We start from the raw sequence: 24,475 nt of genomic DNA on the forward strand, positions 1-24,475 counted from the left end.
ACCAATATCCGTTGCAGGACTGGTGTTGTAGCAAGAAAAGGAAATGTGTTTTCATCTCAAGTTTGGGTCATTATTGTTTGTTCGCGCGTGGGAATTGAAGTGAGTGTTGTAGTGGAAATGAGAATCCAGCGTGTAAGCAAGGAAGAGGATATTAGAGTTGTCATCAGTTAGTAGTCAGCTACGCAAAGGTGTTCTTAGTGGCCAGTAGTAGATGGAGAGAGAAAGAGGGAGAATGTATACATACAGTCATTAGCTCGTCCCCCATACATAGTAGGAAGTGGGCATGAGGTGCACGTGCGCGCGCGCCGAAACGGCGGTGGCTTGTTCGCCCAACCTCTCTAGTTGAGAGTTGGTCCTAAAAAGAGGATTAGAAACAACTTGTCTCCATGTTTTATACTCGCTTCTGGAGTGTCTTTTGCGCATGTGTATTTCCTTAGAAAGCGGAAGTGACGTCGTCCATGTGTGTGTTCGTGTTCGCGTGTGTGAGTCATGTGTATACGTAAGCGTGTGTGTATATATACGTGAATGTGAGTGTATGTACGCGAACGTGAATATGTGTACATGTGTGGACGTGGGCGCGTATGTTTGTGTGCGCGTATGTATATGACAGCTTGAAATATGAATGTGTGTTTTGTGTGAGACTTGGAAAGGGCTCGTACACGTCACGTGTTGATGCTTCTATCGTTTCCGCATGTCTGAGAGAGATTTCTTCTTTGTATCTCCCTCCAGGACAGTCCTCTATTCTGATTGGCTGAAACCTCTGGTGACGTTGAGAGAAGAAAAAAAGGGAAAAGTAGAAGAGTAGGGAGAAAGAGAGAAATAAGGGAAGCATACCATAGCAGCATCATAGTAGTAGTTCACTACAGGGTCAGGGAAGTAGGAAACAGGGAGAGAATTCCGAAATTTAGCAGTTTGAGGGAAGAAACTATTAGAATAGACAGCTTTCTGGTAGTTAGGAGCCTCAACAGTCAAGGGGTAAGATTTTGCTGCTTGTCGGGAGTATATACGTCGAGGGAGGCGCAAGTGCTATGACATCATCAGAATAGTAGTATATTCCATCAAAGTACTTGTAAACCAGGCACAGATATTCAACATTGCAGCAATTATCAGTTTACGTGTAATTACAAACAAACAAACAAACAAACAAACAAACAAACAAACCAACAAGCAAACAAATAAAGATCATTTTATTTTTTCTTTGACAGTCTGGGGGCAAAGGATAAAATTTGATGTTTTTCATTTTGGATATTAATTAGCGGTGTCACTCGAAAATGCCTCCGTTAAATTTTAACCCGTTTTATGTATATGTAAATCTTTTATTTTTTTTTATCTCATTTTCTTTTCTACATTTTGAATAGCCTTAATTCTATACAAGCATACATAACTACAATGAAAATAATTTTTATATTTCATCAAAACTGGGAACAATAGAAATAATAATTTCTATAATAATTTTATTTTTACTGTTAAGAAGCTTCGCGAAATTTCAGAAACTAACGTGCAAGGGAGATAACTCTGGTGTTTATTTACGGCGCTAATAATATGATGAAACGTTCAGGAAAATTACGTTATGTGCATTCTTGTAGAATTAATTAATTGATTTTTGTTTGTTTTCACATTCCAGAACAATCTACGATGTAGTAAATCTCAAAATGAATAATTTACGCATCTAAATTGCAGTAAGAGCTTTGGTATCATCTTGGTTTTTACAGGTGACCGTCGACCTCTGAAATGAATCCCACTCATCTGTCAGGGTCGACCGAACCGCAAGGGAGCAAATCTTCGTCATCGCAGACAACAGAGCCTTCGAAACATGGAAAGATCGATGCCAATTCCATGGCATCAACAACGGCCGACTTATTGTTCCAAGGGTCACAACAGAATAATAGCAATAATGGCGGTGGAGCGGACAGTGCTTCGCAGAAGGCATGCCGGGCATGTACTGACTTTCGCTCGTGGATGAAGGCCCACAATAAGGCGGACCCAACAATAACAAAGGTAAACAACAACAATGATAATAAAAAAATGTATTCTAGTTTTTATCCAGTGTTAGATTGAAATGGTTTATTTATTATTCAAAATTTGAGAATGCAAAAAATGACGATTAATTTGAAAGGTCAAACCTCTACATTCATAAAATTGTGAGATACTTCACGCGTCTTTGTGTGTGTCACTCGCAACCATGAGATTTTAGTTTATTGTCCAGAATTCCCCTTGTGTAATAAATAAATAAATAAAATAAGAAAACTCTGTGTGACGTACTTGTAACGAAATGAAAATATCATATTCCAAAAATTATGTAAATTGATCAAGTAGTTTTATTTTTTATTAAGAAAATAAGGTACTCATGATGCAGAGAGTGATCCGTGCTGAAATAATAACGTTATTATTTAAAAAAACATTCTTAAAATGGGGAGGGGAGGGTGTTTTGTACCTATTCTGTACTTTAAATAAAAAAAACATATCATAAAACTTTAATTAAACGTGGAAATACGATTTAAAAAATAGCGCGGATAACTCTGCATTAGCACCGAAAATAATTTTAAATGATTAATGGGAATTCGTAGGCACTACAACATAAATCTTGCAAGTTTGAACTGTTGAATTACCTATGTTTTTTTTTTCTTAGACTGTTTTTAAAATTGCGGACAAGACAGCCGTTTCTTCGGGTACACATAACATTTGATTTCTTAATATTTAAAAATAAAACTGATTAATTTACGTGATTTTTGGGATATAATATTTTCGTTTCATCACATGTACATACGTTATATAGATTTTTATATGAATAAACTTCCAAAGAATTTCCGTACTTTTGGAGATTCCCGAGTCTTTACGTTCTGAAAACTCGGCGAACAAGTGAAACTTAAAAAAAAAAAAAAATAATCTGTGTATTTTTTTCTTTTTGGATAGGGCAGTATTTTAGATTTAAAAAATGTATTCATCTTTCCAGTTTTTTTTTTCTATGCGTCTGTGGGAGGCAGGAAGATTGCAAATGGAAGATGAAGGTCGATAAATTTTATATTTTATTTTTATTAGTCATTTGGACTTTTTTTTTTATGGGGGTGAAGAATCTGTTGTCACCTGGACGTAGGGTTAGTTTTATAGTTAAGGAAAACTATAAGGCAATGTCCTAAATTAGCGTTGGTAATAGTTTTTCAGAAAAGGTCCAAATGCAAGCAAAAAAATGAATACAGAGTGTATTTCTATAAAAAATAAATGAAAAACACAAAATCTGACCATTTTTATAGATATTTTGCAATACAAGATTGGAAGGAATCGTCTTTTCATCTCAGACTGGCCTGGGTGCCTGGAATTGCTCTGTTGTTTGGAGTTTGGAAGTGTGTGTTGAGACAAAAAAAAAAAAATATTGTTGTAGGCAGGCAGGATTGAACCCGTGACACGAAGGTGGAAGAGAAAGTGAAAAAAAACTGACATCTTACCGTTACTACATAAGCGACCAGAAGTTCAGAACATTGAAATTAAGTACAGTCATTCCAACCGATACGATGACTAGCAAAAATGACGATGCAAAAAAAAAAAAAAAAAACGACCCTCCTTGTAGAAAAGTGCCCAGTTGAGAGTGAAGGAATTAATGTTTTTAGCCAATTTTCGATATTTGTTGTCCGAAAGGTTGAGCTTCAAACGATACTGATCTCGTGAAAATCCATCGCCTCTGTCGAAAGTTTTAGGCAGACATACAAACATACATACATACATTCAAACAGACAGGTGAGATTTATATTCATCAAGTTTGTATGGCGCAAGATGTATAAAAATGCTTACAATCTTGAACGTCTTGTTTGCTGTATTAAACAGTTCTATCTTGTTTAAACTTTTTTTTTTTCATTTCTTTTCATAGAAATAAAGTTTGTATTTAATTTTTTGCTTGAATTTCAACCTTTTCTGGAATTTTTTTGTTTTTTTACTGACTCTAATTTAGGACATTGCCAAAATGTAAAAGAATGAAGGCTGATAAATTGGAAGTAGGCACCTTTATGAAATATCAAAATGATGATGAGGAGGTTAAGAAGTAGTAGGTGACATTTGATGTCCAAAATGAAATTGCTTGAAATTAGTGTTGGGACGATGAATTGGGAATCAGAAAAATCAGAAGATTTGGGGGTATTGGAATCGGAAAAATTGATGCCTGTTTTCCGATGGCAAAACGATTCTCTTAATTGTCTTTTTTTTTTTTTTTTTTTTTTTTTTTTTTTTTTTTAATTTTGTTTAAAGCAAAATCTTCCATTCCTGACAATAATAATAAAATAAATGTTTATTGATTTTAAAATACCAGTAAGGCTAAAATTGATAGATCATCCTCCACAAGTGTATTTTGACGTTTAGGAAAATATCTGCATATTTAACATGCGTTTTTTTGAAAATCGAGAGAAATAACAATCTTATAGTTAAATATTTATAGATTTATAAAGAATTGGAATCAGTAATTGTATCGGAACCAGGAATTTAGTAAAGAATCAGTAATTGTATCGGAATCGGGGGGGGGGGGAAATATCGTAATCGTCCCATCACTACTTAAAATGGTTTCTGGCATATCTCTACCCATCCTCACTTGAATTAATAAAAACAAATTAAAACATTCAAAGCCAATCAGATGCATTTCTATTAATTTATAAAATTTGCCGTTTTGATCAACCCTGAATTCATAAGAACCTAAACATTTCTTCAATAAACAGTTGAGGCAAAATCCACAATAGAGCTTGCTCTCACCCTTCTCACGGACTTGGGGTTGCTATCTCAACTCACACATGCACACAGTCATAAGCTGACAATAATGCACATAAATCATTAACTATTTTCATTATTGTCTGCTCATCGAAAACAAATGTATAAACTTTTAAATGTTCCTGACTTTTCTCTACAATGAAAACAAATGAACACTGACTCTTATTAATAACTTTTAATCCAATATAATTGGATTGAGTGGAGAAGTTTCGATTATGATTTTTCAGACCTTCAGAATTTACGGTCCTTAAATTATCGATTCAGACTTTTTTGATATCTCGGTTAAAGATTCCTCCTTGTTTTGACAGACATTCTATGTTTACATATCTATATGAACTTCCATTTTAAACATGGTATTTTATATCTTGTTTTGTGAATTTATGCTTTTTAATTCATTTAATTGGCTTGTGTTTATCACGTTTCTATTGTGCTCATACACATTTGAGTAGAAACCTTAAAAGTTTTCAATAAAATGTCTCCCTAAAACCGGCTCTCCCCAAAATCTCCTCCCACCCCCCAAAAAGGGGACTTCCAGATAGTAAATGATTTTTGCCAAACTAGATAACTAAATCTATGGTTTGTTATCAACCATTTTTTTCGTTTGCATATCTCAACTAAATCTATGGTTTGTTATAAAACTTGTGAATCGTTGTTAAATTCTTGGAGGTCTATTCTGCACAAGTACCTTGAAGCTCCCATGAAAGATTATTTATACTTTATGTGACTGAAAGATATATTTAGGTATTTAATTCCTATTTCAGTCACATAAATTATTTCGAGTTGAAAAGAAAACACACGCACACAAGTTGGATTATTTTGTGTTCTTTTTCCATACAATAAAAATGTTTGCTCTTTTTATCAGCAGCAGTCCTTTTCTTTTCTTCTTTTTTCTCTAACCAACAACAAAATTAAACATGAATGTGATGGCGTCCAACATTCAAGACATGTTGAGCAAAAGATCCATCTTTTATTCTGCCACGTCACGTTGTAGGAAAACGCATGACTTACCTAACTAGCACGTGTGCATAATTCAACGGGTCGGTCGTGGAACGAAATGAATGAAGAAGAAAGGAACAAAAATGGCTGCCTTATCTCTTTATATGCCTGCAATGTTACCACTTGATATGCAGATGAGATGCTCCTGGTTGAAGATAAAAGAGGGTTGATTTTTCAGAGACTATGTTCATTTTGAAGTTGGATTTTGAAGAAGTAAGTTCGATCAGCAGAAGTGCGTTTGGAGTTGAGAGAAGGTGTGTTACGTATACAGAAGTTTGAAAGTTGGAAGTTTGGGCAACAGTGTTGAACTTAACCAAGAAATTGGTGATGTGAAGGGCAGAAGAAATAACAAGTCAGTTATTTAATTATATGCATGAAAGTTTTGCAAAAGAACAAAGGAAAGAAATTCAACTCAGCTTTTTTTCTTTTAGTTGAAGTAAAAGGCATTTATTTCTGGTACTTTCCAAACTATGTCTGCATCTTGGTTTTACAAGTCTCTTCATTTGCCATGTGGTTAACAAAACTCTGCTATATTTCTCTTCCCGCATTGACACATCTGCTTAAGTCACCCACCTGGTTCCAAATATCTCTCCGCCTTTTCTTTTCATTCTCTTTCTTCATTGTGATGTCAACTCGCACCACAGCTTGGTCATTTGCCATTGCTTTTACATAATATCCATGGCTTCATTACTTTGGTACCATATTAAATTACTGATCTTATTTATTTTCTATCTTCCAATAGGAAGCTACTTACAATTGGGGTCCTGGATATGACCTTAAACTATATCCGATGGTGAGGCCCCAGCTTGTGGGCTTTGGGGAGCATGTAGTCAACCCTTAATTGCCATTGCTCCCAGGTCCACTCTGACCCGGTGTGGTATCCCACCTATGGGTTGAATAGAAACTGACTTGAAAAAGAAAAAAAAAAATATTTATATATTTTCTTCACAATCACTGGATTCGGCATTAAATGACCTAAAAAGGGTTGATATGCCGTAAAACAAAAACAACCAACCAACCTTGCAATTGATTAACTACACTAGACTATATGATATGACTGGGTCATTGTTGCAATATTATTGGAACAATGATATTAGGTATAATCACAAATATTTGGATGATTATATTTATAACCCAGGGTGATAAGAACAGACTAATCAGATATTAGAATTTCTGTATAAATATACTGAATCTCTTTGATTTTTTTGTTTGTTTTGGTCCTAATTTTTTTTATCTTAACATGAAGGGAACTATGCTTTGCTGACCCTGATGTGATTAATACTACCACTTTTTTATCTGAAACTTTTTAAAATTCACAGCTTCTCTGACTGGATTGATGCTGCCAATTCTTGCTTGAGACATTTAATATTTGCAATTAGATAATTTACTTATTTAGTAAGGGGTTACTATTTGGGATCATATATGACAGGGGATTGTGGGGAGTTGAGTAGCAAGATGTCTGTTCACGTGACATTTAAATTTCTGCATGTCGGTACAGTTAGGAGACAGGAAACGGGGAGGGAATTCCAAAGTCTAGCAGTTAGAGGAAAGAAACTATGGGAGTAGAAGGCATTCTAGCATCTAGGGACCTCAACAGTGAAGAGGTGGGATGTTGCTGCTTGTCAGGTTGGTCAAGAGTACGTCGAGGAGACACAAGTGTTGTAAGTTCATCAGAACACGTCCCATTGAAGTACTTGTAAAACAGGCACAGGGATGCAATGTTGTGGTGATGGGACTGAGGTTGGAGCTTGGTTGATAATGCGAGACCTATTAGATTTGAGTACTTGTTTTTGGACCCTGTCTAAGAGTGAGAGATTAGTGGTAAATGCACCATCCCAGATGTGGCCTGGTGCTACCAGATCAGGCTGTCTGAAGATATTCCTGAGACGAAATGCACCTAACATTGATGTTTTTTGTTTTTCTACTTGCTTTTGCAAAACTTTATGTTCTGCAAAAACAAAAACCCACCTTTTTCCCCTTTTTCTTCTGCCCATTTCCCCTTTCTCTTTCTATCTCCCCCAGTTCTTAACTGTTTTTCTAAATACTGTAACCCTTTACCCTCTCCCATTGCAAAACTCATTCATGTTCTGCAGGGCAGGGAACAAAAACGATAAAATCCACTATAAAACAACCAAACCAAACATTACAAACTAGCGATTAAAGATACAAAGAGTTTGAAGAATAAAAACTTTCTACAAAAATAAGTGGATGCAACATGAATACTATTTTCAAAATAACTGGATTCGGCATTAAATAACCCGAAAACGGTTGATATGCCGTAAAACAAAACTACCAAACCAAACCAGATGTGGTAACAATACTCTATGCATGGGCTAATTGTGGCTTTGTAAAAGTATACGATACTCTTAGGTGTGAGTAATTTTGTAGCACGGTAAAGAGAGCCCACTTTCTTTGCAGCAGCCTTGGCAATGTCCTCAATGTATTTGTTCCAACTCATGTTGCCTCTGAATGCTAAACTGAGGAGTTTGAGGATGAGATCTCACGTAGGGAGTTATTTGTCATGAGAATCAGAGGTTGAGAATTTTTTTGTTACATTATTTATCTGATTTTTGCCTTATATTTTGTCAGGTGGTACCTGCAAAGCGACCACAATGTCCCTTGGCACGTGATGAGCTTGGCCGCAGCACATGGTCTTTCCTTCACACAATGGCTGCTTACTATCCTAATGAACCCAACACACAGCAACAAAGAGAAATGAAGACTTTCATCAACCTTTTCTCAAAATTTTACCCGTGCGATGATTGTGCCGAGCATTTAAGAGAAGAGTAAGTTATCACATAGAAACTTTGGTTTTGCGTTAAATTCACATGTCATCATTGTTTGTATTTCGTGAAAAAATAATATTTTAAACAGATGAACTACAGATTTTAATAGAATAAGCTTCGCAATGATTAGGTGCATATGCAACGTAAAGCCAAATCTAAAACATTAGGTCAAACGCTGTAGTTGATTATTCATATTGTTATCTTGAGTGTTATTTTCACAACATTTTTGTTGATCTAACCTCTGACCTTTCTTCAAGTGTATCTTGTCAAACGACAAATGGCATCCCTTATTTGTTCATCAAGAGGCGCCATAGTTACTACCATCCTGCAAGAGCTTCGCCACTGCCACAGGCCTTGGATGAACAATACTAACATCCTTTCGCCTGTGTTGGTAGAATGAATCGCTCAAAGACAACAACAGCAGCACTGAAAGAAAATCTCCCAGCAGGCTCTGAACTCCTTCAAAAAGAGTGGGTAACACTCAACCAGGCCCAAGTGAAGATTGTCAAAACACTGAACAACCTGCACAAGTGCGGGTATGTACTAGATGCTCAGTGTCACTGCGGTGCTAATGTGCAGACTATTGCACACATTCTCACAAACTGTCCTCAAGTTGAGCCATGCTCCAATGTGAACTTTATGCCCGACAATAGATCTCGAAATGAAGTGAAACGCTATGATCATGATGATGATCATCATCATCTTATCGAACTTGGGAATTTTTCTGTTGAAGTTTAGAATCTGCACTGATACTCAATCCTCATCCCCCCCCCCCAAATTCAGAAACGTTATATCAAAACTTGATGTTTTTCACAGTTTTAACCATGTTGAAAGAAGCAAGTAGACACCCAAGACTGGACACCAAAACCAAGCGTTCGAAGAAGACACGGAAAGAAACTACCAGGCATGTGGAGAAAGTGGCTTACCTTTAAAGAGGCTGCGTGTTTGTGCCTGCAGAGCACAAACTACGAATCAAGATGGCGCCCGCATGCATTTATGTGGAAAAAAGTCTCGTGGAATCTCGTACCCTGATTCCATAAATAACGAGGAAAGAAAAGCGGGAAGAGAGACGATTTTGAGTCACGAAAATGAACGGACGTGTGTAAAAGAAGAGGTAGAAGAAAAGAGTGTGGTGAACGAAACAAACGACTCGGTTGAAAGTAGAGTTGTAACGAACACAAGCTATTCCGGCATGACGTCAGGATTTGACCCCAAGCTAATTCCCTTGTTTGATGGCAGTAGCACTGATCACTCAGTGCAGGAATGGGTGGAAAAAGCAGAATTAATATGTCAGCTCAGTGGGGTGAAGCGTATAGAATGCGTGGTCCCAATGCGCCTCACTGGGGGAGCATATGCAGTATACCAGCAGTTGGCTGATGAGGAAAAAACAGATTTTGCCTGCATCAAGCGCGCCCTTTTTACAGCATTTGCATTAGATCCAATTACTGCATGGAAGGAATTCATGGCCCGAAAATTACATCCCGGGGAAACGGTGGATGTGTATCTGGCTGAGCTAAAAAAGCTATCGGTCCTTTTTGGAGGGATGTCAGACAAAGGCTTGGTGTGCGCCTTTGTTGCAGGATTACCTAAGAGTGTGGAAGATCTGCTCCGTGCCTCATCCCAAGTGGACGAGATGGATATATCGGAAGTATTGGCGCGGGCATGAGCAATACTAAAGAAAATCCCTAACACTATAGACCAAGTGGCAGCTGTACAACCATCACAGGTTGGATTGCAGGACCTGGGCGCAGCTACAACCTGCTATAAGTGTGGAGGACCCAACCATTTGGCCCGTGATTGTCTTTCGTCATGTCAACCAACTCGGAAACTTGACGGGCCGCAGTGCTACAAGTGCAAAAAACGCGGACACCTGGCCCGCACCTGTCCGGGAAACGGGCAAGGGGAAGAAGCTACAGCGCCAATCTTCTCCCCAGATCGTCATTGAGCAGGGCGCTACCCACTGTAAGCATACACATTAATGGAAGCGAGCGCCTCGCGCTTGTGGACACTGGGTGCACCCAGACTCTCGTAAGCAAGATATGCTGTGCCACTTGGAAAGCAGAGAGAATTCCGGTACTAACTGTAGGCGGAGTTTCACTAGCCTCTTGTGGGGTGAGCATTATCCGCGCAAGCATCAACGACAGGCCTGCAGTAGCCGTGCGAGACCTGGTGATGGAGGGAGAGCTTCTCGGGTACGACCTACTCCTGGGTATGGACTTGATTACACAACTGGGTGGAATTACCGTGGACAGAACTGGCAAGGTACAGTTCTCCCGATGTGAGGAACATGTTTGTGCTGCCATAACTCTCAACGAGCCTGACTTTCATGCAGAGTATGATAGAAACACCAATGCATGGACGGCGTCTTGGAAGTGGTCAAACGATCAGCCACCAATATCCTTGCGAAACTGGTTATCGGAATATCCCCCACTCATGTGGCTAAGGGAACAGTATGAAGAAGAACTGCAAATGTGGATCGACAATGGCTGGCTTCTTCCATACCCAGAGGATGAGCTTGGCCCCCCGCGAAGGCTGATTCCCTTGATGGCCGTTGTACAAAAGACCAAACAAAAGGTCCGCCCCGTCCTAGACTACCGTGAGCTCAATGAGCATGTCGACCCATATACAGCAAGGGCTGATGTGTGTGCACTCAAATTAAGGGAGTGGCGACAGCAAGGATCGAACATGGCAACTCTGGACCTACGCAGGGCCTATCTGCAAATGCGCATTGAGAAGAAATTGTGGCCATTTCAGACTGGAAATTAGAGGAACCCGATATTGTCTAACCAGGCTAGAGTTTGGTCTAAATGTGGCCCCAGGCATTATGACAGCAATCATGCATGCTATCCGGCAGCAAGATGAGGCAGTGCAACAGGCAACATCCTCATACATCGATGATATATTCGTCAATGAGAATCTCATGTCAGCGCAATCGGTTAGAATGCACTTTGAAAGCTTTGGACTGACATGTAAGGAACCAGAGCGTCTGTGCGATGGAGCAAAAGTTCTCGGCCTGCACGTGCGCAATAGCAAGGAGGGACTTTGCTGGAGAAGAGGAAGTCACGTTCCCAAGGTCCCATCAAACATCACTCGACGAACAGTGTTTTCGCTTTGTGGAAAGATGGTAGGCTATTTCCCTGTATGTTGCAGTTGGCTCAGGGTGGCCGTGGCAGCCATAAAGAGACGTGCAACAGCCGTGTCGTCGGGATGGGACGATGCAGTACACGATGTCACCCTATGGAGCATGTTGACAGAGACTGTGTCCAGAGTGACCAGTGATGACCCCGTTCAGGGAAAGTGGTGCGTCAGCGGGAATGAGTTCACGGTCTGGGTGGATGCTAGTTCACTGGCCCTTGGAGTTGCCCTTGCAGTTAATGATTCCATTATTGAAGATGCCTGTTGGCTTCGGCCAGAGAATGATTCGAGGCACATAAACCTGGCCGAACTTGATGCCACATTGAAGGGCGTTAACTTGGCGCTTCAATGGCACGCCAAGGTTCTACATATCATGACTGACTCGGCATGCACTCATCGGTGGATAACCGATGCATTAAGTGGAAGAGCACGGCTGACGACACGAGCATTGAGTGAGATGTTAATTCGAAGACGGCTTGTCACCTTGGTCGACACCATCACAGAGTACGACCTGACCGTGGACGTAGTGTTGATCAAGTCTGCGCTCAACAGAGCAGATGCTTTGACAAGAGTCCCTCAACGATGGCTTCTGGCTGGTGCTCGGAGAGATGCTGATAATCTGCAAAACACATGTGCAGCAGTTGTATGTAATGTGGATGCAGCACGCATCATGGACATTCATCGACAGTGTGGACATCCTGGCATCAAGCGGACACTGTACTTTGTCAAGATGATTGATCCAGGAGTAGGAAAAAAAGATATCCAAAGAGTGGTGGAAAGTTGCGAGGCCTGCCAATCCATCGACCCAGCTCCAGCACGATGGAAGAAAAGGGAGTTAGGAGTGAGTGGTAAGTGGCAGAGAGTGGGCATGGACATCACACACTACGGTGGCAACCACTTCCTTACCCTCATCGATTGTGGGCCTACACATTTCGCAGTCTGGAGACTCCTCGGGCGCTAGGACTCTTGCAACATTATTCGCCAGCTGTCATCCGTGTTCTGTGAAAGAGATGCGCCTGATGAAGTGCTGACGGACAACGACCCAGCCTTTTGCAGCCATCAGATGAGGCAGTTCTTACAAGAATGGGGTGTGCGGCTGCGGCTTAGATGCGCTTATGTGCCTTCTGGCAATGGTATAGCTGAGAGAAGCCATCGCAGCATCAAAACAATTGCAGCCAGGAAGCAGTGCACCATCGCAGAAGCTGTGTACTGGTATAATCTCATGCCAAAGGATGGCGGCGTCTCCAGGAACGGCGCCTGCAAACGCAATCTATCAGTACCGTGTCCAAGAAAAAGGAATCCACCCCGATACAACTGTGGCCACTGAGATAGAACGGAATCGATATGCCAAAGGGGATGCTGTCTGGGTGAAGCCGCCAGGAAACCGATGTACTGACAAGTATAAACAAGGCACAGTGACCGATGTGGTGAGTCAGCAGTGTGTCCAGGTTGATGGCGTACCCCGTCACGTTAGGGACCTACGGCCGGCGACACATGTACCACCTCCAGTGGACGATGAGAGTGATTCTGACTCTGAGACGAGTGGGCCATCGCTTTGGTTTGCACCATCCCTATCAAGCAGTGACTCTGATATCAGTAACCTCCACGGAGATGAAGCCTTCCCCAACCATCAGGCGGTGGATGAGAGCGCACGCGAAGACGAGAGCAGCACTGTCCCCCTTCGTAGAAGCACCCGACGGCGGCGATCACCCCCCCCTGTCGTCTCTGTGATCATGAGATCAGTGGGGAGTGTGGAGAAAGTGGCTTACCGTTAAAGAGGCTGTGCGTTTGTGTCTGCAGAGCACAAACTAAGAATCAAGATGGCGCCCGCATGCGTTTATGTGAAAAAATGTCTCATGGAATCTCGGGGAATCTCGGAGAATCTCGTACCCTGATTCCATAAATAACGAGGAAAGAAAAGCGGGAAGAGAGACGATTTTGAGTCACGAAAACGAACGGACGTGTGTAAAAGAAGAGGTAGAAGAAAAGAGTGTGGTGAACGAAACAAACGTAGAGTTGTAACGAACACAAGGCAAGACCATAAACAGTGGCAAATAGACACAGTTAATTCTGACAATCGTGATCACTGGAGATTTTAGAGTAAGAACAGCCAGACAGCATTGAACCTCTTGTTGAAAAAGACATAAATGATAAACCTGGATAGTGGACAAGTGAATGAAGTTTGAACTATCTGAGGAAACCCATTATGATGTCATCCTGCAATGTCTAAGTTTTGATGAAAAAACCCCAATCTTTTCCATTGTATGGAAAAGACTTATTGAAATAAACTTTTGTTTAAAAATTATTTGTTACACCATTGCATTGAAATCACATCCTATAAACTATCTTTATATATATAATACACACACTGCTTCAAGCAAACTACATCAATCTATTATTCATTTATTAGTCTTAAAAAATATAATTTTTTGAACCTTTATTTTACTTACAATATTTCGGTCTATGCAGTACTAATTTAAATTTTGAGCATTTATTAGAAAAGTTAAATTATCTTATATATATATATATATATATATATATATATATATATATATATATATATATATATATATATACTATAGTGCATATAAGCATGTGTAAGAAAATCAACAGCAGCTGTAGGATAGCTGGCCAGTGAAAATATTAGCAGCAGCTGTTAAAGCACGTATGCAAATTAGCAAATGTGCATGAGCTTTCATCACCAGAAAAGGATAAAAAATACTTCACCTGGTCGAGAAGACAAGCAAGCTGAGTGCTGGGTAAGATGGACGTGAAAGTTGAGGGTGAGAAAGTGCTGACTAGTAGCAACAAAGACTTTTAAAAACTACATGTGTGTGTGAAAAGACTTTGGAAAAATAATGAAATGCATTGTTTTGGAAGAACCACAAATGCATTTCATTTGCACTTAAAAAAATTTTGAGTTAGATTTTTATTTCATTCCTTTGTTTGCTCCTGTGATGGTACCCACGTTACACACACACACGTGCATGTGTATATATATATATATATATATATATATATATATATATAAAACTATTATCATATAAAAGGAACTTTGTGTATGTGTGAGTTTGTTTCCTATGAATTCCTAAACGACTGGATAGATTTTTTAAAAATTTCATACAAATGTACTTCATGTGCTTGGTAGTGTTCTCAGATAGATTTTGTATCAAAATGTCTTTGATAATAATCGATAATTGAAAAAAATCAGGGATATGAATAAAAATATTTTTCCTATTCCGAAAATTTGATGCAGCATATTATTAGGTCACTGCATGTGTTTTTGCTGATTTAAAATTTCATCTTGAGAATAAGAAATTGTGTTTTGAAAAATCTTTGTTCATAACAATAACGACCTTTGCTCTCTATAACTTGAGTCCATCTATCAACGAACTTATAAATGCCTTGCTTGTAAAATTCTTTAGGTCTTGATGTGAAATATGAGTTTAACTCGTGTTCAGTTTTTTCTCATAGCAGCCATCCAAATGGTTTTGTAATCCTCGAAATAAGTAATAATCTGAGGGAGTTAGGTGAAGAGAATATGCAGGATGGGGCAAGATTTCCCAACCAAATTCTCTTAGATCTTTAGTCAGTTGGGTTGTGTGAGGACGAGCATTATCATGATTGAAGACGAATCCCTTTTTATTGACAAAAGAAGGTCGTTTTCAGGTCAACATTTGTGAGAATAATGCAGGCCTGAAAACGTGAATTATATTTTAATAATCAAAAAGAATAAGTTACAATTTTTTTTTTTTTTTTTTTTTTTTTTACATGCGGGTCACCACTTATCAAGGCCTGGAAACCACTCGGGGATAAGGGTTATTGCGTGTAAAGTAATCAATGGGATAGTGTCGTAGTAATCGTTAGTAATCATGGTGATATGTTCAAGTAATAACAATATGCATAAAATAAATTACAATCGTTTAAAACACTTCTACAAACTGTTTAGTATTAGAGTGCAGTATTCATTTTTTTAAAAAACTTTTGGTTATTTTTCTTACTAGTGAGTTACTAGGTGTGTCAGAAATTTCGTGAAAATAGTGAATAATTCCACCCCATCTTTCCAAGCTTATAACTCCTCGAAAAATGTAATTCAAGCCCTAATTTTTTTTTTCAATTAAAGGAACAAGGACCAAGGTTTCATTAAAAAAAAAACGTGTTTTTTTTTTAAAAAGGTTTTAAACTTCGGACTTTACAGGTAAATTTCTAAAAAACTACTTTTTTTGTTTTAAATTGGAATATATTATTTATTGATCTTTTCTCTTCAATTTGTGATATATAACATTTTGGTACATAAATTAATTATTTACTTTTTAATAGACATTTCAAAATGGGAAGTGTGAATTATTCGACCCCCTGTCTTTCCAAGCTTATAACTTATCGAAAAATGTAATTCAAGCCCTAATTTTTTTTTTCAATTAAAGGAGCAAGGACCAAGGTTCCATTAAAAAAAAAAGAAAAAACAAATAACATGGTTTAAAAAAAAAGGTTTTAAACTTCAAACTTTACAGGTAAAATTCTAAAAACACTACGCTTTTTTTGTTTTAAATTTGAATATATTATTTATTGACCTTTTCTCTTCAATTTGTGAGTAAATTAATTATTTATTTTTTCGGTGAGTAAATTATTTACTTTTTAATAGACACTTGAAAATTGGGGGTGGGGGCGTGAATTTAAAAAAAAACGTTTGTCTAAAATATTATATTCGGTTTATTGAAAAGAACATAAAATTTCACATTGACCCTGAAAATATCGTAAAAATAGAATCAATAGAAAAATTTTGATAGATTTTTAAAGTTTAAAAGTTGAAAAATATTGAGTTCGGAAAATTCATTACTGTTTAAAAAAAAAAGAAAGTTTCTATTACTTTTAAAACAACTTTGATTGTTTATTTTGGAAGTATAATCCATAAAGAAAATAAATAACCCACTTTTAACAGAGAAATTACGAGATTTTTATATTTTATTCGCAGTTTCGTGTTAGGGGTGTCAAAAATTCCTACAAAAATTCTGATACACCTAGTGAGTTACCACGTTATCAGGGCCAAAAATTGAATTACAGAGAGGGCAATTCATGACAAGTATTTTTGACATTGGATTCGAAAACAATTATGTTGTAGCCGTCTTGTGGTAGTGTTATCTAGAGATGAAAAGTTCTGGAAAAAGATACCCCTGTCCATGGAAATTCCTCCTGATGCTAGATACCCAGTGAGAAAAAGGAAAGTTTTTTTTTTCGGTTGAAGTAAAGAGACAAGTTCTGGTTATTTTGCATAAAAGGTTATTGATACAAGGGAAATAACTCTGTTTGACTAAGTTAAAAGTCTTAAAGACTTCAACATTATTTTTAAATAAAAACTTTAGGGTTCCAACTTTTATGGAAAAATAATGAATCTCTTAGTTAAACTGAGTTATTTTCTTTACAACAAAAGTGCCCAAGTTATGTCCTCAGTCTGAGAAGGAGAAATCTTCCTAAATTCTTTTTACTTATGGTGTTTTTGTGCATACAAATATATACTCGCTTATCTGTCAGTTTTCTCTGTACCTTAGTGACACACACTCGTAATAACTTTAAGTCATTCTGCATAAGATTGACGTCACAAATCAAATTCTGGGATATATTTGAGAACCTAGTATTTTCCGGCGTTGTCCGACTCCAAAACTTGGCACTGCCCAGCCATAACTCAACATCTAAACATAGCCTAGTGAGGAAGCAAGTACTCTCTGAAACTTAATTTAATATCTTTACATTCTGTCATTAAAGGCTTTCTCAGTTCAGTCTAAGACGAAACCAAAGGATACTAAGAAGTGTCTGTTCTGGTTGATTGCCAAAGAAAAAAAAAAGAAACTAATAAATTTTTTCTTTATCTCTTGTTTCCATATCTATGCTCTGCCTACGTGACTTGACTTTTAATTTCAATGGTATTGAAGTTTTTTCCTATTGAGTTACACTTTGTGTAATGACTATATTTTTTAAATCATTTTTTCCGAGAAAGAGCATAGACGTTTAGAGTTGATGTTGTGAGTTATGGTTTAAGTTGAGGAGTGGGTCTGAATTGCTACATAATGGACACTATTCTAATAGTGTAACATTACATGATCTTACACGTTACTTTCATCTATATATATAAAAATAAAATTGTAAATAAATAAATAAAAATTCATGTCGGCATTTTTTCTTTTTTAACAAAAGTTTTTTATTACACGTTACTCTCCTGTTGCGACACAACTTTAAAAGTCTCTTGCTGCCACATGTCCATCTAGCCTAGCTCGCATTTGTCTTTCCTCTGACCGTATGTCGGCCACAGCTGCCTATTCTCGTCCACGACTTTACACGTCTATTTTCTTTGATACACACTTTGCTTCCTAGCACATGGTGTCCCTTTTTCTCTTTTTATTGTTGCGCCAACTCACACTTCCTAATTTGCATATGTACATTTTTTGGCTGCTGCTGCTACTATCTTCTCAAGCCAGCCATCCTTTGCTGCTGCTAATATTTTCCCATGCGTTCATATGCACCACATTACAATAAAACTGTTGATAAACTCATACTTGCTGCTTGTTAATTGTTTATTTTGTCCAAAAAAAGAATTCTTTTACGCTATCCAGAAAGATATCAGCTTTATCAAAACATGCGCGGTATCTTCAATAAGTTTCCAGATTTTTTCGTAAGGGATTTTTATTGATAGTACACACATGAAACTATAGTTACATTATGAAATAATCTCCTCCAGCTGCAATGCGCTTATTGTACCGTTTCTTGTGTCAGTGATTCTTGCCACAGCCTCTTTCATCTCCTCAATTGTCTCATAACGACAGTCTCTAAAGTTTTCCTTGAACTTAGGGGATAACCAAAAGTTACAGGGAGCAAGGTCTGGACTATAATGATGGTGAGAAACTGTCTTTATGTTCATCTTGGTCAAATAGTCTGTGACAAGGATAGCATTGTGCACCAGTGCATCTGCACAAATCTTCCGCATTTTCATTTTGTGTATGTACTTATTGTCTTTATAGACACACGATGGTCCTTATTCATGAAATTCTTTATTTGGCCAATCAACTCTGGTGTTCTGACTTCTTTACTCCTCCCACATCTTTCATTATCCCTCACAAGCTCCCTGCATTCCTTGAATCTCTTATGCCACTCAAAAACTGATACTCGATTCATGCAAGATAGTCCAAAAGCAGTCTGAAGCATTCCATACATTTCTGTGGTATTTTTTCAAAGTTTAAAACAAAATGTTCTTGCATACCGTTCTTCTAATATGTTCTCATGTCCAGATTGCATTTTTGAATTTCACCAGCTGTGACAATCGGGCTTCAGTAAGGGTGTATTCCAATTCCTGCTGTAGCTGTTCATTTGGACCTGAAATCATAAAAATTGGTCAGTCATTTCCTAAAATGTATAGCAATAACATCCTGAATTTTCAATAGTCTACGACAATTTTAAAAGCCTGTACAAAAAAGTTAGGAAACTTATTAAAGGCACCTCATATTTGTTAATTAAATATATTTTTCATTCGTACTAGTAAGTAATAATTTATTAAAAAACAAACAACATATATAAGAAAAAAAAAAAGCAAAAAAGAAAATGGTAAAAGTCACCCAGGACACCCCCTGGTAGATAGATACATCTAGTTTATAAAATGTTCGAATCATTTTATTTTTTTAAATAACTCCTTTTACTTGTTTTCTTTCTGCATAATTTATATGATTATAGATTTCCATAATAAACCACTGCAATACCTCGTATTTAAAAAAACGTAATACAATTAACTTATTTGTTCAGTGAATTTGATTTTCTTTTCACATTCTTGCTGATCCTTAAAAATTTAGATTTTAGAATAATTTTTTAATGCTTGTCCAAATTCTCCATATATTAAAAAACAAAACAACAATGTACGTATTTGTGACGAAAAAAAATATTGTATCCCTATAATCACTTAAATCAATTACATAATTTTTAAGCAATTAATGAGAATTCATCAACATTACAACAAAAATCTTGCAAGTTTGAATTATACTGAGTTATCTCCCTTGTTTTTTGAGACTGTTTTCAAAATGGCATTGTGAGATGGCCGTCATTAGTTGGCCATAGATTTTATTTTCTTATTTAAAAATAAAACAGCTTGATTAATTTCTATAGTTTTTGAAATATAATAATAGTTTTTGGAATATAATATTTTCTTTTTGTCACAGCGATATACATCATACAGATTTTTCTTTACTTCTGGTTTTTAATGTAGGGGAAATTATGGATAAGCACCTAATTTTTGTTGTCAATATTTCTAACAAAACTTCCGTAATTCTATCAAGCTTTTGTTTAACAAGGGAGACAATTCTGATTGCCATGTGGCGTTAAATTTTATCTTCAAATAAAATCGTTCTGCAATCATTTGTCAAAGCAATGTACCTATTCCAATGACGTATTTGGATTAAGTCATTTATTTGGTAAATTTGAATTTCTTTTGACATGCTCAATGATCCTTTAAAGTGGGGTTTCCCAAACTTCAGGACACCATGGAGCCCTTAAGCAAGGCAAAAGTTTTTCACAGAGCACTAACAAGATACTTTTTTAAATACATATAAAAAAAATATTAATTCCAAATTTTTACACTAACTAACTTACAACCATTTTTTGTTTTTGATTAATCAAAAATTGTTGCATTTTTTGTTAATTTATTTTTTATTTTCTTTTTCATAAACCATTCTGAAACTCTTTACACCTGTAGTTATGTATCATATCTTTTTACACCTGTAGTTATGTATCATATCTATTTCCAGTAAAAAAGATTAATAATTAAATGTCTGCAGTCATTTAATTTTTCCATATAAAGCATTTGGTTCTCTATAAAAAAGGGCTTGTGGAGCCCCTTAGCCTCACTCACAAAATGCCACAGAAATGTATGGAATGCTTCGGACTGCTTTTGGACCATCCTGCATGAATCAAGCATCGGTTTTTGAGTGACATAAGAGATTCAAGGAAGGCAAGGAGTCTGTGAGGGATAATGAGAGGTGTAGAAGAAGTAAGTCAGAACACCAAAGTTGATTGGCCAAATAAAGAATTTCATGAATAAAGACCGTCGTGTGTCTATGGAGACAAGTGCACAGTATGATGACAAGGAACTGAAGATGCGGAAAATTTGCATGAATTTTGCCCCAAGTGTGCTCCATCCTTGTCACAGACTATTTGATCAAGATGGGCATCAAGACAATTCCTCATCCATTGTATTAATCTCATGTTATTTCTGTCCATGCAACACATATCCTCAACCATCACTGGCCAGATTTCACTTCTAAATAACAGCAATAAATTTGTCATCCAAAGTCAGATTTATTGATATAGATAAAGTACATATGGACTATAAACTCTGTTTAATAAATCTGAAATAGTAAAGTATAATCTGAAATAAGAAACATTTTTTTTAAATTTCTAAAAATATGAAAGCAATTTTCTTTATTTTAGAATTTCTAGAAATATTTAAAATTTCTAGAAATATACAAGCCATTTTCTAAATTTTTGAATTTCTAAAAATATAAATATTTTCTTAATTTTTAAATTTCTGGAATTGTCTAAAATTTTTAGAAATATATAAGCAATTTTCTTAATTTTTGAATTTCTAGCAATTTTATATTTCTAGAAAAGTTATGTTCTTTATTTTAAGTCAATTGAATCTGATTTTTTTTTTTTGTTTGATTTTCTCAGAATTGAAATGTAAAATTTGCTTTTGTTCTCATTTCAGCTTGAAAACAAATCAGCCAGACACAACATCTCGTCACAACTTATCGCAGTGGATGTGTCGTGCACACAATCGAGTGAATATTATGCTGGGCAAATCTGAATTTGATTGTTCGAAAGTTGATGAACGTTGGCGAGATGGATGGAAAGATGGAAGCTGTGATTGACGGATGTTTGGAAATTAGGATATCTAAAAATGGGTGGTGGTGGAATTCATTCTTCCATTCACCGCTACAAAAAAAAAAAAAAGAAAGAATTAATTTAAAACCAACATAAACAATTTATTCTCTATTTTTATATGAAATTATTGAAACAGAAACAAAGTAAAATGGCAATAAAAAAATATAAAAAACTTCATGCTTATCAACAAACTTTTAAATCTGTTGACAATTAAAAAAACAAACTATTTTGACTTTTTTTCTGCTGCTATAAAATTCCATAATTTTTCAATTTGGTCTTTGGTTTATAAGTTATTTTCAGTAAAGAAATACTTGTCTAAACGAGTGGGGAAACTTGAAAATATGTTTTGTTTTTTCACTAATTTATTATGTAAAGAGCAAATCTTTGTATGACCAATTAAAACTTGAAAAATACACAACAAATACCCACAAAGAGAAAATAATCCCTTCAACTGCATTTCGTCTGAAGCTTTGTATTGGTGGGATTTTGAATGAGTTAAGTGCTTGGCATCTTGTGTTTTGATCACATATTTTTTTTTTTAATCTTTTTGAGCAATAACGATATTTTCTTAGACAAAAACTAACGTTGAAAAATCTGGCATCAATTCTTCAATTAATCAATCAATTCAATTCTTCAAAATCATTCAATTCAATTCTTGAGACATTTGATCACCAAAATCGGATGTTAACAAACCTTTACCAAATATAACGTCTATCCCGCAGCATGTGTCCACTGTAAAACTAATTAACTTGACAACTGCTATTATTGTAGGATATAAAAGTTGAATGGAAAAATAATGCACTTCTTGAAATATTGTGATATCATCACTAGGGCTGTGACAACAGAATATTCTTTTCATTCTTTTGACTCAAGTATTTAATCAATACAGTAAGACATGGTCAATCAACCGAGCACCACATCACTTTATATAAAAGTATATAAAATATCAACGGATACACAACTCAAGGGTGAAAACAATGAAAAGAATATGCTGTTGTCCTAATCATCACACACTCCAGTGAGCAAAATAACATTGAAAGCAAGTAAGATTTATTAAATTATTTATTAAATTATTTTATTAAATTATTTATCAAATTGTTAATTATTCAAATTGAATTACTAGTTAAAAGAAATAAAAACTTAAGAAAACAAAAAACGATACCGCTTTTCTTCTCCAAAATAAACTACTCAAAGAAATGAATAAGCGAACCTTCAGTGATAGAAGTGTTTTATTTTTGTTGTCGTTTGTCATTTTTTTGGTGGAGATATAAAAAACTCTCGCATAGTTTTGCATTATTAATTGTCCGTATAAAACTTTGGATGTCCCTTTTTAAGGGCTTCCAATTTGTCAGGAAGATTTGGGGAGACATTTTTAGCGAAAATTACTTTTAGGTTAAATTATTCAAATATGATATAGTTAAAGATGTCAGATCATCATCATCATATGAATCCAAAGATTCTATTGTTGGCATTGGTCTCACTGATATTTTTCTCGTCAGAATTCTTTCTAGAGGATATTAGGACTATAAGAAGGATCATGTGAATGTTGCCAACATCCTAACTGATTTTTTTTTTTTTTTTTTGTGGAATTGTTACAGGAAAAAGAGCTGCCCCCTTTTCCTGTAAGAAGAACTTTAGATAAGTGAAAATGAGATTAGGATAGACCGAGATTCGAACTTTGTAAGCAAAGGTTCAGAAATAGATTCAGAAAATGGAATGTTAGAATTTTGCATTGTTAAATTTCATATAAAATAGTTTAGATATGTTTGTTTGTAAAAAGAATTTAATTGTGCATTCTTTAGTGAAAATTGAATTAAAAAAGGTCAGCTAAAAAAAATAATAAACAATACAATCTAAAAATATATTGAAAAATAGGTTAGTGAGAATTCTTTGTCTGCAGAAGTGTGTGTTGAGAACATGTCAGCCACGTGAGTTTATCATGTTTTGAACCACATCATAGCAGAAAGGGAATTTCTCAATATAGGAGCCAAGATTAGCAGATTGTCAGACAGAGGGGCAGTCGAGTCCGGATTGAACAACCAACAGAGTCGGTCGGACAGAGCTGACATGATCAGAGGAGGGTCCCTTTAGAAGCGAAGGGAGAATGTTTTATCATGTAGACGACTTTGAATTCCTTGACGTCATCATCTTTCGACCGGTCGAGATGATAATATAGAAGTTATCATTATGTTTTTTTAAAACTGTGTCGTGTCATCATTCAACAGCAAAAGGTAATGTGTGAAACATCCTTAATATAAACTTTGTCTACCTCATCGTTATTATGAACTTTATGTAACAAGAATGAGCATCCCCTATCTCAACCCTTGCTAATATATGTTATAAGAAGAAACACTCCAGAACGGTATAAATGAGATGATAATATAGAAGTTATCATTATGTTTTTGTAAAACTGTGTCGTATCATCATTCAACAGCAAAAGATAATGTGTGAAACATCCTTATATGAACTTTGTATAAACCCATCCTAAGTAATGTCTCTCTCCATCATAAGTAATGACTGTCCCCTCCTGTGTTAAAAGAACTGATCACCCTCTCTCAGTTGCTAATATATGTTATAAGAATCCACAGAACGGTAATATGTATAAACATTTTCTCTCTCTCCCCCTCATCATTGTTATATATATGTCCGCCGTCATCTCTCTTCAATATGAATGTCCTCTATGCGACAGAATGAACTGGATTCGAACTTGGAATACCCAGCTCATCAGTCCATGTTGTTAACCACTAGACGACTATCACCTCCCAAATGTTAGATGTTAAACACAATCAAAATAATGAGTTCAAAAGCAAAATTTCACAAAACAAGATATTTTATATCACGTTTAAAATGGAAGTTTACATAGATATGAAAACAGAACGTTTGTTAATATTTTTAGA

The 24,475-nt window shown here is 36.2% G+C and overlaps 1 protein-coding gene across 1 annotated transcript; it reads left to right on the plus strand.

Moving 5' to 3' along the window:
• Window positions 1–1,504: 1,504 nt before the first annotated feature.
• On the plus strand, window positions 1,505–21,848 carry LOC145286312 (FAD-linked sulfhydryl oxidase ALR-like). The gene is made up of 3 exons (XM_080135227.1): window positions 1,505–1,998; window positions 8,332–8,528; window positions 21,403–21,848. The coding sequence occupies exons 1-3, from the start codon at window positions 1,732–1,734 to the stop codon at window positions 21,563–21,565; spliced, it is 627 nt and encodes a 208-aa protein (XP_079991353.1). The 5' UTR covers window positions 1,505–1,731; the 3' UTR covers window positions 21,566–21,848.
• The last annotated feature ends 2,627 nt before the right edge of the window (window positions 21,849–24,475 follow it).

Source organism: Euprymna scolopes, chromosome 10, assembly GCF_053919585.1.
Source record: "Euprymna scolopes isolate OS-2025 chromosome 10, ASM5391958v1, whole genome shotgun sequence".
Taxonomy (NCBI): domain Eukaryota; kingdom Metazoa; phylum Mollusca; class Cephalopoda; order Sepiida; family Sepiolidae; genus Euprymna; species Euprymna scolopes.

Bases quoted from the DNA above. Each gene is read 5' to 3' on its own strand.
- LOC145286312 (XM_080135227.1), top strand. From the start codon at position 1,732: ATGAATCCCACTCATCTGTCAGGGTCGACCGAACCGCAAGGGAGCAAA. The intron at 1,999-8,331 runs GTAAACAACAAC...ATATTTTGTCAG, and splicing joins CGGACCCAACAATAACAAAG to GTGGTACCTGCAAAGCGACC. The intron at 8,529-21,402 runs GTAAGTTATCAC...TTCTCATTTCAG, and splicing joins GCCGAGCATTTAAGAGAAGA to CTTGAAAACAAATCAGCCAG.